The sequence below is a fragment of the Manis pentadactyla genome, chromosome 14 (assembly GCF_030020395.1).
Source record: "Manis pentadactyla isolate mManPen7 chromosome 14, mManPen7.hap1, whole genome shotgun sequence".
Taxonomy (NCBI): domain Eukaryota; kingdom Metazoa; phylum Chordata; class Mammalia; order Pholidota; family Manidae; genus Manis; species Manis pentadactyla.
The window spans coordinates 52,239,741-52,256,929 of record NC_080032.1 but is presented as its reverse complement, the minus strand read 5'-3'; the positions used below and the strand labels follow the sequence as shown (position 1 = coordinate 52,256,929).

At 44.1% G+C, this 17,189-nt stretch overlaps 1 protein-coding gene across 7 annotated transcripts in view; it reads right to left on the bottom strand.

Annotated features, from left to right (window-relative positions):
- The window catches only part of COLQ (collagen like tail subunit of asymmetric acetylcholinesterase), a 77,552-nt gene that overhangs the window by 30,560 nt on the left and 29,803 nt on the right, over window positions 1-17,189 (bottom strand). For 5 of the 7 annotated variants that reach the window (XM_057491528.1, XM_057491529.1, XM_036901000.2 and 2 more), the window contains 3 exons: window positions 4,280-4,392; window positions 2,881-2,982; window positions 96-140 (listed from right to left, as the gene is read on the bottom strand). In XM_057491528.1, the coding sequence (XP_057347511.1) occupies window positions 96-140; window positions 2,881-2,967 (132 nt within the window). In that variant the 5' untranslated portion in view covers window positions 2,968-2,982; window positions 4,280-4,392. Of the gene's footprint in view, window positions 1-95; window positions 141-2,880; window positions 2,983-3,631; window positions 3,781-4,279; window positions 4,407-17,189 lie in introns of all 7 variants that reach the window. The other 2 variants (XM_036900997.2, XM_036901003.2) reach the window with 2 other exon arrangements.

The window sequence follows — 17,189 nt, the reverse complement described above, 5'->3', positions numbered from 1 at the left end:
CATGCTTTGAAATCCCAAGCGGAGAAGCCCCAGCGGCACCCCCAGGAAATAGGCTGGGGTCACCAAGGAGGGCTGGAGAACGTAGTGGCTCCTACCTTCGCTCCCTTTGGCCCTGTCTTGCCAGGAGGCCCTGGTGGACCCTACACAGTCAAGATAAGAAGTGAAGAAAGTGTTTATTCACCCAAGGCAGGGCAGGTGGTGAGGGGGCAGGATGGGGAAGAGGCTCTGGGGCAGAGGGCTCCTGGCTCTCCACGCAGACTCCGGCTCTTGCAACTTCGGGGACCCTCCTGTGCCTCCAGCCCAACCTCCTCCTCTGACAGCTTCCTCTGGGCTCTGTTTCCAGCGGGGCCATGGCTGCAAAGCTCACACAACTCTGTGACTCTTTCTCCCAGGGATCCTGGGATCCTAAGACATCCTGAGTGCTTGTTGGGAGCAGCTAAAAGGTCTTGAAGGATGCTTTTCATTGGAAACAATACACTTCAGCCCCTCTCCTATCTTTTCAGCTGCTCTCACCAAGCTTCCCTCGGGCCCTGATCAGAAGGAAATCATGCTTGGCACACAGGAGCAGCAGACTTAGAAATTCTCGTGGTGGGTTCATGTGTACCAGGTGTAGTGAGAGTCTTTTTTAAGACATTAAGAATGTGGGTAAGTAGGGGACTTGATAATGGGGGGAATCTAGTAACCACAATGTTGTGCATGTAATTGTATATTAATGATAACAACAACAAAAAAGAATGTGGGTAAGTAAACATGGCATTTTTGTCCCACTGCCCAGCCTCAGGAGTGGGCTGACTCCAGCCCAGGGACTCTGGCACCCACTGAAATAAAGCTTACACCCCCACAGCCAGAATGCAGCTGCTCTCTGCTCATACATCTATGAAATGCTCAGTTGGCGAACTGTTTTTCAAATTCCCCAGTACATCAGAGAGGAAATCCCTCAAACCCTGCAGGTCACTACTTCATCCTCAAGCTCCACTGGTGAACACGCCCAGCACAAAGCCTGTTTGAAACAGGATTCCTATGAGACTTGTCCAAATGACCAAGAGCTCCTCAGACCGTGGTTCCTACGTACACATTAGAACCCCCTGGGGATCTTTTGAAAATCCCCCAAACTGGGCTATGCATTACAATCTCTGGGAGGGGAGCATGGGCATCAGGAATTTTTGAAAATTCCTAGGGGATTCAAATGTGTAGATAAATTTGGGAACTGCCCTGTCTTTGGTCTCTTTCTATTTTGGAGAGGGAATAAGGTAGAGTTTTGTTCCATTCTCTTTGTTCTTATTACCAAACCTCAGGTTTCCCATTTCTTGACATGGGCTGGGAATATTTCACCAGGCTACTGTGCTCTTGCCTCAGAGCTTCTCCAACTTTGACGTGAAGATGATTGACCCAGGTCTTATTTAAAATGCAGACTCTGACTGAATGGGTGGTGGGTGCTGGCAGGATGAAATTCTGCATTTCACATGGGTTTGCCTGATGTCAGAGATGTGCCAGGTGACCAAGGTGGGCAGACCCCCTTTTCTCTCCCATGCTCTGTGTTCCTCCTGTCAGTGTAGACGTCAGGAGGTAGAAAGGTGAGCTACCTGAGAGGTGCTCCCCAGGATGCCCAGCCCCTCTGGGGTAGCCTCTGGCCATCTCTGGGTTCAAAGTCCTGTTTTGTTTATTGCATTCAACAAACATTTCTGGGCAACCCACTGCACCCCATGTGTGTGTAGCTGGGCACACACACCATGAACAGGTGTCTCTGCTCTCAAGACCAGGGCTTGGTTACCTTGGTCTATAAAGAGCCAGACAGTAAATACCTTAGGCTGTGTCTCTGATAAAGCAACTCTGTCCTTGTAGCATGAAAGCAGCCAGAGACCATAAAGCCTTAATTACGAAGACATCTGCTGCCAGATTTGACCCAAGGGCCATAGTTTGCAAGCCCTGCCATAGAACTTACATTTTATGGAGAAGAGACCAAAGAGACCAGGAACAAAAACAAACAAACAGGAGAACTATGGGAGATGAGAGAATCAGGCAAATAACTGAAACAGGTCATTAAGATGAAGAGTGATAGGAAGGCTACTGCATGTGGCCTGGGTGGCTGAGGAAGGCATTTCTAGGGAAGGGGCATGGACACTGAGTTCTGAACAACAGATGAGCTGGCTATGGTAAAAATCAGAGGGAAGAACATGCCAAGCAGCAGCCAGAGCCACAAAAGCCCTAAAGCTGGAATGAGTTTGAAGTGACTTAAGACACAAGGGCACATGTGGCTGCATCAGGTGGGGAGCTGACCATTCCTTGTTCCCCCATCCCCTCTGGCAGGTCCAGAGCCCCAGGCAGGCCAGAGGAGCCAGGAGCTCTTGAGCCAGGGTCTCTGGAGGGACTGTTTACTAAAAATGCTGTTTTCTAACATTCTGCCTGTTCCTCATTCTTCCCTTTAGCTCTGGTGGTTAGGGTGGGCTGCTTGGGGACAGTATCTGAGCCCAGACAAAGGTCAGAGGAACTAGCTCCCTGATGCCTCCACTGAAGGCAGGCCCCTCTGGGTCCACTGGTGGGGTCAATGGTCACATAGAGGCAACCCACTGTCATCAAGTGTTTGAAGACAGCCACAGTAATAACCACACACAAACAGGCAGCAGCTCATCTGGTCCCCCTCCCCTGCCAACCACAATCCAGTCCTGCAGGGGTAATCATCACTCCCATCGTGCAGAAGAGGGAACCAAGGCTGGAGGCCAGAATCCACCCAGAGAGGAACCCGTGTTCTCGCCATGTGGCTCTGGAGTGGAGGTGAGCTGGAGAGGACAAGCAGCTCCCATATCACATCTGAGGGGAGCTCTGAGAGGCCCTTCCCAGGGGCCCCGCTGCTCCCAGCAGACAGCAGAAAGGTGTACCTACCTGGGGGCCAGGAGGCCCAGGGGAGCTGAGTGATCCCTGCATGCACGAGGACTGTGTGGATTCGAGTTCCAGGAGGAGATTCTTCATGTCTTGGAAGAGAAGCTTCAATGCAGAGCAACACTGAGTTAGAGGTCAGACTGGGAGGACAGAGGAAGGGTCACCAGGTTGGGCACAGACCTGCTCCACAGTGCAGTCCCCAAGGTTGGTGGCTCCCTGACACCCAGTGGGGTCCCAAGAGGACAACCTTCTGTGGCCCCAGTTTCTGTTCTGTCATCTGCTCTTGAGATATACCTGGCCTGAATGGATTGTAGAGATATGACGGCCATGGGTGGAGTTACAAAGCTCATTTAAGGGGCCTCTACCCAATGGACAGCACTGTCCAATAGAAATAAAATGCAAGCCACCAATGTGAGCCATGCATTTAATTTTAAATTTTCTGGTAGCCACATTAAAAAGGTAAAAGGAAACAAGTGAAATTAGTTTTAATGGTACATTTTATTTAACCTTAATATATCCCAAATATTATCATTTCAACATATATTCAATATGAAATAATTACTGAGACATTTTAATTTCATTTCATACTAAATCTTCAAAATCCATTGTGTATTTCATACAAACAGCAGATCTCAACTTGAACTAGCTACATTAAAAGTGTTCAGTAGCCACACATGGCTAGTGGCTACTGTATTGGACAGTACAGGCCTAAGAATTTCTAGAAAAATCTGAGAATCCCAACTCCTTAAAACACCTGGACTGTTGTCTTCCCAAATCCTGCTCCTGTCCTCTCTTCCGAAATTCTGTTTCCTCTTATACTTCAGTATGGCTACAGGGGGACTGTTTCTGCATCACCTCATGGCAATGGTCCCAATGGTCCCTGTTAGCACCAGCTGTGGGAGACTTGGGGAGAAGAAAAGCAAAAAGGGAAATTATGCATCTGAGCAGCTGAAGGAAGCCTAGGAAGTTACAAGTTCACCTCATTTTTCTCGGGAAGACAGGCACTGCTGGGAAGGAACTTCCTTCAGAATTATTTAAGGCAGTGGGAGAATGGACACTCACCAGAAACCGCAAAATGTCCATCCCAGGACTCAACACGCTGCCTGAGAATCAAGGGCCAACTCCCTCGGAAAATACTGTGGAGGCAGCCACCTCAAGCCATGGGGGACTCATGTGGGCGGGGCACGTGGGGAGGGGGCAGGATCTGGGAGAGGGTGAGGGGAGGTGAGTAGGGGACACGGGTGAGGAACCATAGGGGGTGGTGGAGGAGAGTGAGAGATGTGGGGAGGAGGACAGGGTGGGGGGCAGGTGTGAGGGGCGTGGGTGGGCGACACGGCAGGGACTGTGCGGCAGGCCCTGAGGCGCCTGCTTTCTGTTTTGTCAGGGGTTCTGGGGAACTCACCAGACCTCGCCCGGCTCTGAAGAATGGCGGCGGGAACAGTGGGGGCGGAGGAGGTGTCAGGAGGCAGCATGCTTTGTGGCTGCCACGCTTCCTCTGGTCCAGGCCAGGAAGGGCTGTTCAGAGAAAACTGCTGCTCATCAGCACAGTGCCAGTTCTGGGATCTCCGACAAGCCACCTGCCTGGGGGAGGGCCACGCCGCCACCCCAGACTTCTGTATCTGATTACTTTTTTTTTTAATTATTATTAAGGTATGATTGATATACACTCTTATGAAGGTTTCACATGAAAAAACAATGTGGTTACTACATTTACCCATATTATCAAGTCCCCACCCAGACCCCAATGCAGTCACTGTCCATCAGTGCAGCAAGATGCCACAGATCCACTATGTGCCTTCTCTGTGCTACACTGCTCTCCCCGTGACCCCCCAAACCACGTGTACTAAACATAATACCCCTCAGTCCCCTTCTCCCTCCCTCCCCACCCACCCTCCCCCACCCCTCCCCTTTGGTAACCGCTAGTTCATTCTTGGAGTCTCCGAGTCTGCTGCTATTTTGTTCCTTCAGTTTTGCTTCATTGTTATACTCCACAAATGAGGGAAATAATTTGGCATTTGTCTTTCTCCACCTGGCTTATTTCAGTGAGCATAATGTCCTCCAGCTCCATCCACAATGTTGCAAATGGTAGAATTTGTTTCTTTCTTATGGCTGAATAGTATTCCATTGTGTATATATACCACATCTTCTTTATCCATTCATCTACTGACGGACACTTAGGTTGCTTCCATATCTTGGCTATTGTAAAAAGTGCTGTGATAAACATAGGGGGACATATGTCTTTTTGAATCTGAGAAGTTGTATTCTTTGGGTAAATTCCAAGGAGTGGGATTCCCGGGTCAAATGATATTTCTATTTTTAGTTTTTTGAGGAACCTCCATATTGCTTTCCACAATGGTTGAACTAGCTTACATTCCCACCAGCAGTGTAGGAGGGTTCCCCTTTCTCCGCATCCTCGCCAGCATTTGTTGTTCTTAGTCTTTTTGATGCTGGCCATCCTAACTGGTGTGAAATGATATCTCATTGTGGTTTTAATTTGCATTTCCCTGATGATTAGTGATGTGGAGCATATTTTCATGTGTCTGTTGGCCATCTGAATTTCTTCTTTGGAGAACTGTCTCTTCATATCCTCTGCCCATTTGTTAATCAGGTTATTTGCTTCCTGGGTGTTGAAGCGTGTAAGATCTTTATATATTTTGGATGTTAACCCCTTGTCGGATATGTCATTTACAAACATATTCTCCCATACTGTAGGATGCCTTTTTGTTCCGTTGATGGTGTCCTTTGCTGTACAGAAACTTTTTAGTTTGATGTAGTCCCATGAGTTCATTTTTGCTTTTGTTTCCCTTGCTTGAGGAGATGCGTTCAGGAAGAAGTTGTTCATGCTTATATTCAGGAGATGTTTGCCTATGTTGTCTTCTAAGAGTTTTATGGTTTCATGACTTACATTCAAGTCTTTGATCCATTTCAAGTTTACTATTGTGTATGGGGTTAAACAATTATCCAGTTTCATTCTCTTGCATGTAGCTGTCCAGTTTTGCCAACAGCAGCTGTTGAAGAGGTGGTCATTTCCCCATTGTGTATCCATTGCACCTTTGTCATATATTAATTGACCATATAGGGTTGGGTTTATATCTGGGCTCTCCAGTCTGTTCCATTGGTCTATGGGTCTGTTCTTATGCCAGTACCAAATTGTTTTGATTACTATGACTTTGTAGTAGAGCTTGAAGTTGGGGAGCATAATGCCCCCAGCTTTATTCTTCCTTCTCAGAATTGTTTTGGCTATTTGAGGTCTTTTGTGATTCCATATGAATTTTAGAATGATTTTCTCTAATTCATTGAAGAATGCTATTAGTATTTGATAGTGATTGCATTGAATCTGTAGATTGCTTTAGGCAGGATGGCCATTTTGACAAATTAATTATTCCTGTCCATGAGCACAGATGTGCTCACTTATTGGTATCTTCTTTAATTTCTCTCATGAGTGTCTTGTAGTTTTCAGAGTATAGGTCTTTCACTTCCTTGGTTAGGTTTATTCCTAGGTATTTTATTCTTTTTGATGCAATTGTGAATGGAATTGTTTTCTTGATTTCTCTCTCTACTAGTTTATTGTTAGTGTATAGGAATGCCACAGATTTCTGTGTATTAATTTTGTACCAGTAACTTTGCTGAATTCAGATATTAGTTCTAACTGTTTTGGGGTGGATTATTTAGGGTTTTTTATGTACAATATCATGTCATCTGCAAACAGTGACAGTTTGACTTCTTCCTTGCCAATCCGATGCCTTTTATTTCTTTGTGTTGTCTGATTGCCGTGGCTAGGGCCTCCAGTACTATGTTGAATAGAAGTGGGGAAACTGGGCATCCTTGTCTTGTTCCTGATCTTAAAGGGAAAGCTTTCAGCTTCTCACTGTTCAGTATGATGTTGGCTATGGGTTTGTCATATATGGCCTTTATTATGTTGAGGTACTTGCCCTTTATCCCCATGTTGTTGAGAGTTTTTATCATGAATGGATGTTGAATTTTGTCAGATGCTTTTTCAGCACCTATGGAGATGATCATGTGGTTTTTGTCCTTCTTTTTGTTGAAGTGGTGGACGATGTTGATGGATTTCGAATGTTGTACTATCCTTGCATCCCTGAGATGAATCCCGCTTGGTCATGGTGTATGACCTTTTTGATGTATTTTTGAATTTGGTTTGCTAATATTTTGTTGAGTATTTTTGCATCTGTGTTCATCAGGGATATTGGTCTGTAATTTTCTTTTTTTGTCATGTCTTTGCCTGGTTTTGGTATTAGAGTGATGCTGGCCTCATATAATGAGTTTGGAAGTATTCCCTCCTCTTCTACTCTTTGGAAAACTTTAAGAAGGATGGGTATTAGGTCTTCACTAAATGTTTGATAAAATTCAGGGGTGAAGGCTTCTGTTCCAGGGGTTTTGTTCTTAGGTAGTTTTTTTATTACCAGTTCAATTTTGTTGCTGGTAATTGGTCTGTTCAGATTTTCTGTTTCTTCCTTGGTCAGACTTGGAAGGTTGTATTTTTTTAGAAAGTTGTCCATTTCTTCTAGGTTATCCAGTTTGTTAGCATGTAATTTTTCATAGTATTCTCTAATAATTCTTTGTATTTCTGTGGTGTCCATAGTGATTTTTCCTTCTCATTTCTGTTTCTGTTTATGTGTGTAGACTCTCTTTTTTTCTTGATAAGTCTGGCTAGGGGTTCATCTATTTTGTTCATTTTCTCAAAGAACCAGCTCTTGCTTTCATTGATTCTTTCTATTGTTTTATTCTTCTCAATTTTATTTATTTCTGCTTTAATCTTTATTATGTCTCTCCTTCTACTGACTTTGGACCTCATTTGTTCTTCTTTCTAGTTCATTAATTGTGAGTTTAGACTGATTATATGGGATTGTTCTTCTTTCCTGAGGTAGGCCTGTATTGCAATATACTTTCCTCTTAGCACAGCCTTGGCTGTGTCCCACAGATTTTTGCAGTGTTGAATTACTGTTATCATTTGTATCCATATATTGCTTGATCTGTGTTTTTATTTGGTCATTGATCCATTGGTTATTTAGGAGCATGTTGTGAAGCCTCCATGTGTTTGTGAGATTTCTCATTTTCTTTGCGTAATTTATTTCTAGTTTCATACCTTTGTGGTCTGAGAAACTGGTTGGTACAATTTCAATCTTTTTGAATTTACTGAGGCTCTTTTTGTGGCCTAGAATATGATCTATTCTTGAAAATGTTCCATGTGCACTTGAGAAGAATGTGTATTCTGCTGTGTTTGGGTGTAGAGTTCTGTAGGTGTCTGTTAGGTCCCTCTGTTCTAATGTGTTGTTCAGTGCCTCTGTGTCCTTACTTATTTTCTGTCTGGTGGATCTGTCCTTCAGAGTGAGTGGAGTGTTGTAGTCTCCTAGAATGAATGCATTGCATTCTATTTCCTCTTTTAATTCAGTTAGTATTTGTTTCACATATGTAGGTGCTCCTGTGTTGGGAGCATAGATATTTATAATAGTTACTGGATCTGATTTCTAAACTGCTAGATGTGAGGGCAGCTCCTGTCTGCTATCTGACATGGCCCTCCCCTGGCCGTCACTGAATACGGTGGTTAACAAACGAGCAGACAGTATGGACACTGTGACCAAATGAAGTCCTTTTCAGGGACTGGCTCGTCACTTGTAGATGTGGCAAGGAATGCAAAGTGCAGGCTTAAAATGTGCTCTCAGTGGGTGAGGAGAAGGAAGATACGTTGATTACTTTGATATTGTGCTCTGAAGGAATGGCTCAGAGAGGGGGCAGCAAGGCCTGGAGAGGGCATTGATTATAAGAGATCCTGAGCTCTGCTTTAAAATACATGTTTGACTCTAGACACACACTCATGACCCCTATGCTCACTAAAGAGTCACAGTTTAATATCTCGATACACGCTTGTGAGGGGAGGGGAGGCTGTGCCCCCTGAGAGCTTCATTTTCACATGGAATCTTGCCCATGTTCAAGGCCAGTGTATGTTCAGTGTGAAAGTGTACCTTATAAGTAGGGCACAGATCATTAGTCTGTGCCCAATCAATTCCTGCCAAGCGGGCACCCCCTAGAAGCCAGCCCCCAGATCAAGACACATGACTCCCCAGTACTGAGGAGCCCCACAAGCCCCTGTCTGATTGCCACCCTCTGCACTCTCCACCATCCTGACTTCTAACCCTTCTGGAACTTTATACACATGGAATCATGCAACATGAACCCGTGTTTGGCTACTTTTGCTCAACACAGTGTTTGTGGGGGGGTCATCGGGTTGTTGTTCATACTTGTTACTGCTGAACAGAGGCCCGTTGTGTCTAGACCACAATCTACTTACCACTCTGCTGCTGCTCAACATCGATCGGGTTCATACCACTATACAGTGACCAGAATGGCTAGATGTGCAGGACAGGGGACAACAAATGCGGCAAGAATGTGGAGCGAGCAGAACTCTCACACATTGACCAGTGGGAGCGTGAGTGGATTCAACCTTTGTGGAAAACTGCCTGGCACGGTCTACTAAAGCTGAAACTAGGCATTCACTGTAGCCCAGCAATTTTACTCACAAGTATTTACCAACACAAAAATGGGTGTATACGCTCCTAAATAATCAATGGATCAATGACCAAATCAAAATGGAGATCCAGCAATATATGGAAACAAATGACAACAACAACACTAAGCCCCAACTTCTGTGGGACACAGCAAAAGCAGTCTTAAGAGGAAAGTATATAGCAATCCAAGCATATTTAAAAAAGGAAGAGCAATCCCAAATGAATGGTCTAATGTCACAATTATCGAAATTGGAAAAAGAAGAACAGATGAGGCCTAAGGTCAGCAGAAGGAGGGACATAATAAAGATCAGAGAAGAAATAAATAAAATTGAGAAGAATAAAACAATAGCAAAAATCAATGAAACCAAGAGCTGGTTCTTCGAGAAAATAAACAAAATAGATAAGCCTCTAGCCAGACTTATTAAGAAGAAAAGAGAGTCAACACAAATCAACAGTATCAGAAATGAGAAAGGAAAAATCACGACGGACCCCACGGAAATGCAAAGAATTATTGGAGAATACTATGAAAACCTATATGCTAACAAGCTGGGAAACCTAGGAGAAATGGACAACTTCCTAGAAAAATATAACCTTCCAAGATTGACCCAGGAAGAAACAGAAAATCTAAACAGACCAATTACCAGGAACGAAATTGAAGCGGTAATCCAAAAACTACCAAAGAACAAAACCCCCGGGCCAGATGGATTTACCTCGGAATTTTATCAGACATACAGGGAAGACATAATACCCATTCTCCTTAAAGTTTTCCAAAAAATAGAGGAGGAGGGGATACTCCCAAACTCATTCTATGAAGCTAACATCACCCTAATACCAAAACCAGGCAAAGACCCTACCAAAAAAGAAAACTACAGACCAATATCCCTGATGAACGTAGATGCAAAAATACTCAATAAAATATTAGCAAACCGAATTCAAAAATACATCAAAAGGATCATACACCATGACCAAGTGGGATTCATCCCAGGGATGCAAGGATGGTACAACATTCGAAAGTCCATCAGCATCATCCACCACATCAACAAAAGGAAAGACAAAAACCACATGATCATCTCCATAGATGCTGAAAAAGCATTTGACAAAGTTCAACATCCATTCATGTTAAAAACTCTCAGCAAAATGGGAATAGAGGGCAAGTACCTCAACATAATAAAGGCCATCTATGATAAACCCACAGCCAACATTATATTGAACAGCGAGAAGCTGAAAGCATTTCCTCTGAGATCGGGAACTAGACAGGGATGCCCACTCTCTCCACTGTTATTTAACATAGTACTGGAGGTCCTAGCCATGGCAATCAGACAAAATAAAGAAATACAAGGAATCCAGATTGGTAAAGAAGAAGTTAAACTGTCACTATTTGCAGATGACATGATACTGTACATAAAAAACCCTAAAGACTCCACCCCAAAACTACTAGAACTGATATCGGAATACAGCAAAGTTGCAGGATACAAAATCAACACACAGAAATCTGTGGCTTTCCTATATACTAACAATGAACCAACAGAAAGAGAAATCAGGAAAACAACTCCATTCACAATTGCATCAAAAAAAATAAAATACCTAGGAATAAACCTAACCAAAGAAGTGAAAGACTTATACTCTGAAAACTACAAGTCACTCTTAAGAGAAATTAAAGGGGACACTAACAGATGGAAACTCATCCCATGCTCGTGGCTAGGAAGAATTAATATCGTTAAAATGGCCATCCTGCCCAAAGCAATATACAGATTTGATGCAATCCCTATGAAACTACCAGCAACATTCTTCAATGAACTGGAACAAATAATTCAAAAATTCATATGGAAACACCAAAGACCCCGAATAGCGAAAGCAATCCTGAGAAAGAAGAATAAAGTAGGGGGGATCTCACTCCCCAACTTCAAGCTCTACTATAAAGCCATAGTAATCAAGACAATTTGGTACTGGCACAAGAACAGAGCCACAGACCAATGGAACAGACTAGAGAATCCAGACATTAACCCAGACATATATGGTCAATTAATATTTGATAAAGGAGCCATGGACATACAATGGCGAAATGACAGTCTCTTCAACAGGTGGTGCTGGCAAAACTGGACAGCTACATGTAGGAGAATGAAACTGGACCATTGTCTAACCCCATATACAAAAGTAAACTCAAAATGGATCAAAGACCTGAATGTAAGCCATGAAACCATTAAACTCTTGGAAGAAAACATAGGCGAAAACCTCTTAGACATAAACATGAGTGACCTCTTCTTGAACATATCTCCCCGGGCAAGGAAAACAACAGCAAAAATGAGTAAGTGGGACTATATTAAGCTGAAAAGCTTCTGTACAGCAAAAGACACCATCAATAGAACAAGAAGGATCCCTACAATATGGGAGAATATATTTGAAAATGACACATCCGATAAAGGCTTGACGTCCAGAATATATAAGGAGCTCACACGCCTCAACAAACAAAAAACAAATAACCCAATTAAAAAATGGGCAGAGGAACTGAACAGACAGTTCTCCAAAAAAGAAATACAGATGGCCAACAGACACATGAAAAGATGCTCCACATCGCTAATTATCAGAGAAATGCAAATTAAAACTACAATGAGGTATCACCTCACACCAGTAAGGATGGCTGCCATCCAAAAGACAGAGAACAACAAATGTTGGCGAGGCTGTGGAGAAAGGGGAACCCTCCTACACTGCTGGTGGGAATGTAAGTTAGTTCAACCATTGTGGAAAGCAGTATGGAGGTATATCAAAATGCTCAAAACAGACTTACCATTTGACCCAGGAATTCCACTCCTAGGAATTTACCCTAAGAACGCAGCAATCAAGTTTGAGAAAGACAGATGCACCCCTATGTTTATCGCAGCACTATTTACAATAGCCAAGAATTGGAAGCAACCTAAATGTCCATCAATAGATGAATGGATAAAGAAGATGTGGTACATATACACAATGGAATACTACTCAGCCATAAGAAAAGGGCAAATCCAATCATTTGCAGCAACATGGATGGAGCTGGAGGGTATTATGCTCAGTGAAACAAGCCAAGCGGAGAAAGAGAAATACCAAATGATTTCACTTATCTGTGGAATATAAGAACAAAGGAAAAACTGAAGGAACAAAACAGCAGCAGAATCACAGAACTCAAGAATGGACTAACAGTTACCAAAGGGAAAGGGACTGGGGAGGATGGGTGGGTAGGGAGGGATAAGGGGGGGAGAAGTAGGGGGGTATTAAGATTAACATGCATGGGGGGGTAGGAGAAAAGGGAGGGCTGTACAACACAGGGAAGGCAAGTAGTGATTCTACAACATTTTGCTATGCTGATGGACAGTGACTGTAAAGGGGTTTATAGGGGGGACCTGGTATAGGGGAGAGCCTAGTAAACATAATATTCATCATGTAAGTGTAGATTAGTGATACCAAAAACAAAGCAAAAAAAAAAAAAAAAAAAGGGCAGTTCCTGTGTGGTAACCTCCAACGAGTTGTACACAAGGGTATAAAGGGCATATAAAAGTGTAGGCAAAGGGTCTGTTTGTGTTTATACAGAGGATCAAAGCCTAATTGGGCTACCCCGAAAATGAACTAAGATACGATATGAAAAAGAACTTCCAACATCTGCACTCTCTGGAAGACTCATGCCAGAAGATGATCATCAAAAAACCCCAACAAAGATCCACGCACTGCTACAGCTGTAGACGCACTCATCCCACCAGTTCCTGGACTTGCCATGGGAATGAGGAAGGAGATATCTAAGCTGGCCTGTGCATACAGTAAAACAACAAATTTGACTGGATCTATACTGTTGGAACTCAACCAAGAATTTGGAGAAGTGCAAATTGTAGCGCTCCAAACTCTTACAACTACAGACTATTTACTGTTAAAAGAACATATGGCATGTGAACAGTCCCCAGGAATGGGTTGTTTTAATTTGTCTGATTTCTCTCAGACTGTTCAAGTTCAGTTGGACAATATCCACCATATCATAGATAAGTTTTCACAAATGCCTAAGGTGCCTTAATGGTTTTCTTGGTTTCACTGGAGATGGCTGGTAATTACAGATATGCTTTGGTTATGTAACTATACTCCTATTATGTTAATGTGTGTGCACAATTTAAGTAGTAGCTTAAAACCTATATATGCTGAAGTTACTCTACAAGAAGATTTGTCAAAGAAATAATCAATCTTCCCATGTTTTCTTCTGCCTTCTACTTCTATAGCTTTTCTTCTTCCTTCCTAATTACAACCCTTAAATAAAATTCGTGCCTCATATCAAATTTACCGAGTATCATAACTCCTCCAAGTGGTAAAGATACCTCAAGACAAATGCTGGGCATAGAAGCCACAGGGCATAAATATGCAAAGAAGTAAAAAGCTAACCTTTTCAAACAATAAGGCTTCCCTCTCACTTACCAACTTCACATTTCCCTGTATGGCCCCAGAAGATGACTGGTTAGCCAGAGACGGGTAAGATTCCTCAAGGGAGGAACAACCTAAGACAGGCACAGTCGCAGGGGGGCCATCAGGTGAGAAATTGGGGATCAACAGAGGCGAGGCTTAGAACCTCACCCCCCCTGTTCTGAGAGAAATCTTCTGCATATGTGGATGTTTTATTGCCCTGGTCTAGCTTGGATTAACACATAGTCTACAGGCACACACCTGATCATCTACATTTGCTCTCTTACAACACTAAACTATGTTTTCTACCTTTATCTTGCATCTACCTACCACTTCAGCATTTTATTAAAAATAATAATAATAAAGAGAGAAATGTGGTATCCACATATAAATCAAGTATAAAAACCAAATGAGTATTCATATTTGAACTGACTGTTTAGAGTTTATAATGCATGAGCAAAACCGAAAGCTTCTGTGATGACTGCCCTTGTACTGTTCACTATGTAACTTATTCACTATGTAAGAATTTGTTCTACATGTAAGAACTTGTTTGTTATGCCTCAGAAGATTGGAGACTGACGAAAATTAGGCTTGGGGTGGATTAATGATTGTGCATTGAGCACTGACTCCCCTATACAGAATTTTATTGTCGTTAACAACCATTTGATCAATAAATATGAGAGATGCCCTCACAAAAAAAAAAAAAAAAAGAACAGACTTCCAATGGTAAAATAAATAAGTAACCGGGATGTAATGTATAGCATAAGGAATATAGTCAAGATATTGTAACAGCTTGGCAGGGTGATAGCTGGAACCTAGAATTATGTATATAAATGTTCTACCACTGTGTTGTACACTTGAAACTAATGTAATGTAATACTGTGCGTCAACTACCCTTCAATAAAAAATAATTATTTAAAAAAAAAAAAATGGGTGTATAAGCACGCACTAGAATATTCATAGCTATAATATCCATAATCACCACAGGCTGTGATTTTTAAATGCCCAGCTCTGGCCACATGATGTACCCTCACCCCCACCCCCTCACGGTCCCTCTGATCTCAGAGAACACAGGCAGCTTGCCTACCGCATGTCTCTCAGCCCTGAGCCCAGTGTTCAGTCTTATCTCCTGGAGTCTGGTGCTCACCTATGTTTCTGCCCTGTGTTCAGCACCTGCCTTCAACACCAGGCAGCTGGTGGGTGCTCCCCAGAGGGCACCAGGGCATGTAGGCTGCTCGTGCCAGTGTCCCCAGGAACAGGAGCCTCCCCAGTCCTGGCTCCCAGTGGGGAAGTCGTCCACTGGTCCGTGCCAGTGGTCTCAGATCTCTCAGACCCAATGCCCCCTTCTGTAAGAAATATTTTGTAATGACTCCTTTATTATACTGAAATGAAATTCATAAAGAATACAGCCTACCTATGCAATTAAAGAAATCAATATAATGCTCTGAACGTAATATAAAAGCAAGATATAAAAAAAGTGAAATATGACTTAAAACTGTGTATTTTGGTAAGTGGTTGGGCTCATCAGAGAACATGATGTCGTAGTTACATGCTTCCACCTATGAGTGAATCACTGTGAATGCCACAGCTACGAACACAAGGTGTGGCATCAACAGCTTGAACACGAGTGACCAGCTGCAATTTTCCTGAAATGCAAACAACACTGGGTAAAATCCCTAGCCAAAGACAATCATTATACGGCAGCTACAGTCTCCAAGAGCTCAGCTCATTGTTACAGCAGTTCAGAAAATACTGATATGAAGGAGAATTAGGTCCTGGGCTGAGATAATTATCTACAGGTATGAATATTCCACATGACATTTGAAAATCATGTGGGATGTGTGACTCTGTGCCCTTCTGCAGGACCTGCTCACCCTGGCCCAGCTCAGCAAAGGCAGTGCCACTATCTACCCCAGCCATTACGACAACCGAAAAGGACCATTTCCAAGGTGGCCACACTGGAAATGGTCAGCCTGGCCCATGCCTGGGGATTGGCTTAGTCACAGGCAGTTCCACAGAATCCTACACCCCAGCACCAATGGCACCCACCCCAGGCCATGGACATTACCAAGAGACTGAAGGAATTCAGCGAAGCAAGGCAGAGGAGGCCACCTCTGGGGACGGACACCAGAGGCGTTCTGGAAAAGACGGCATGTGTGCTGGGTCTGGAAGCTCAGGGAAGATTCAGGCAGGAAATCTTTGAGACCCAAGAAATATCTGAGATGTCCTGGGTGCTTGACCTGGGCCTTGAAGGACTGGGTGGGGGAGAGGGAAACCCAAGGAGACGATGAAAGGTGGGGAGACCATGTTCTGCTCAGGGCCACCTTGATTGCAAGAAAAGAAGCCCCGTCACCCTGGATGGGGGAACAGGGAGATTCACCTAAAGCTAATAAATATTACGAGGAGGTGGGACCAAGACATCAGAGGGACAGGACACTGCTTGTGTTTCCCTCCTGCACCCCCTGCGCCTCTCCTCTGCTTCTTTCTGTGCAGGGTCCATTCTGTCTCCTGTGTCTTCACCCCCACCCCCTGTGACCACTGACCCAGTCTTGCTTCGAACCTTTCACCTCAAGTGTCTATGCTTTGGGCTTGAATATTCCTTTGTGGCTTTTACTGCAACCATCCCCTATAGGGGGACCACTCTGATCACCTGCACACCTTTTCCAGCCAAGTTGCAGTCGTCAATAGATGGCTGTGCACAGCCTGCCCAGCACTGTTGGCAGCAGGGTCTCGGAACCTTTTGCTGATCAACCAAGGTGATGGGAGAAGAGGCCCTGGAAGGGGTAGAGGCAGGCAGGCACCCCAAGTATGTTAGCTAAAGCACAGAAGCAAGACAGCTCAAGGTGCAGGACTGGCGGAACAGAGGTTCTCGGAAGAGCAGCAGGGTGAGGATGGCTGGCAGGTTAGTTTGGGGCTTGATTGGGCAGTTTGGGCTGCTCCACAAAGAGTTTGGGCTTTATTCAAAAAGCACTACGGAGCCACTAAGTTGCTGAGTACAGGAGGGTCTGCTCAAAGTGGTGCTAGGAGGACTGTGTGCCGGAAAGGCGGGCAAGGACAGCAGAGAAGGGAGCAGGCAGCCGGTGTGGCTGTGGCCTGTCAGGCCTGCCACAGGTGGAAGCAGCGAGGACAGAAAGGAAAGGCCCTGTGTAGACACTACTGCAGAGAGGGAACCTGGGGTGGCATGGTTAGAGTGCATGAGAAGGACGGATGAGATGGAAAAGTCAGAGGAGGTGCTAGTTTATGGGGAAAACTTCCCAGTTTGGTGTTAGGCATTTGTTCATCTGAGCACATGCTTTGCCAGCCCCAGGCCAGGCCTTCTGGCACAGAGAGAGGCCTAAATGGTGCCTCTGGCCTGCAGGTGGTAAGGCCCGTGGAGCT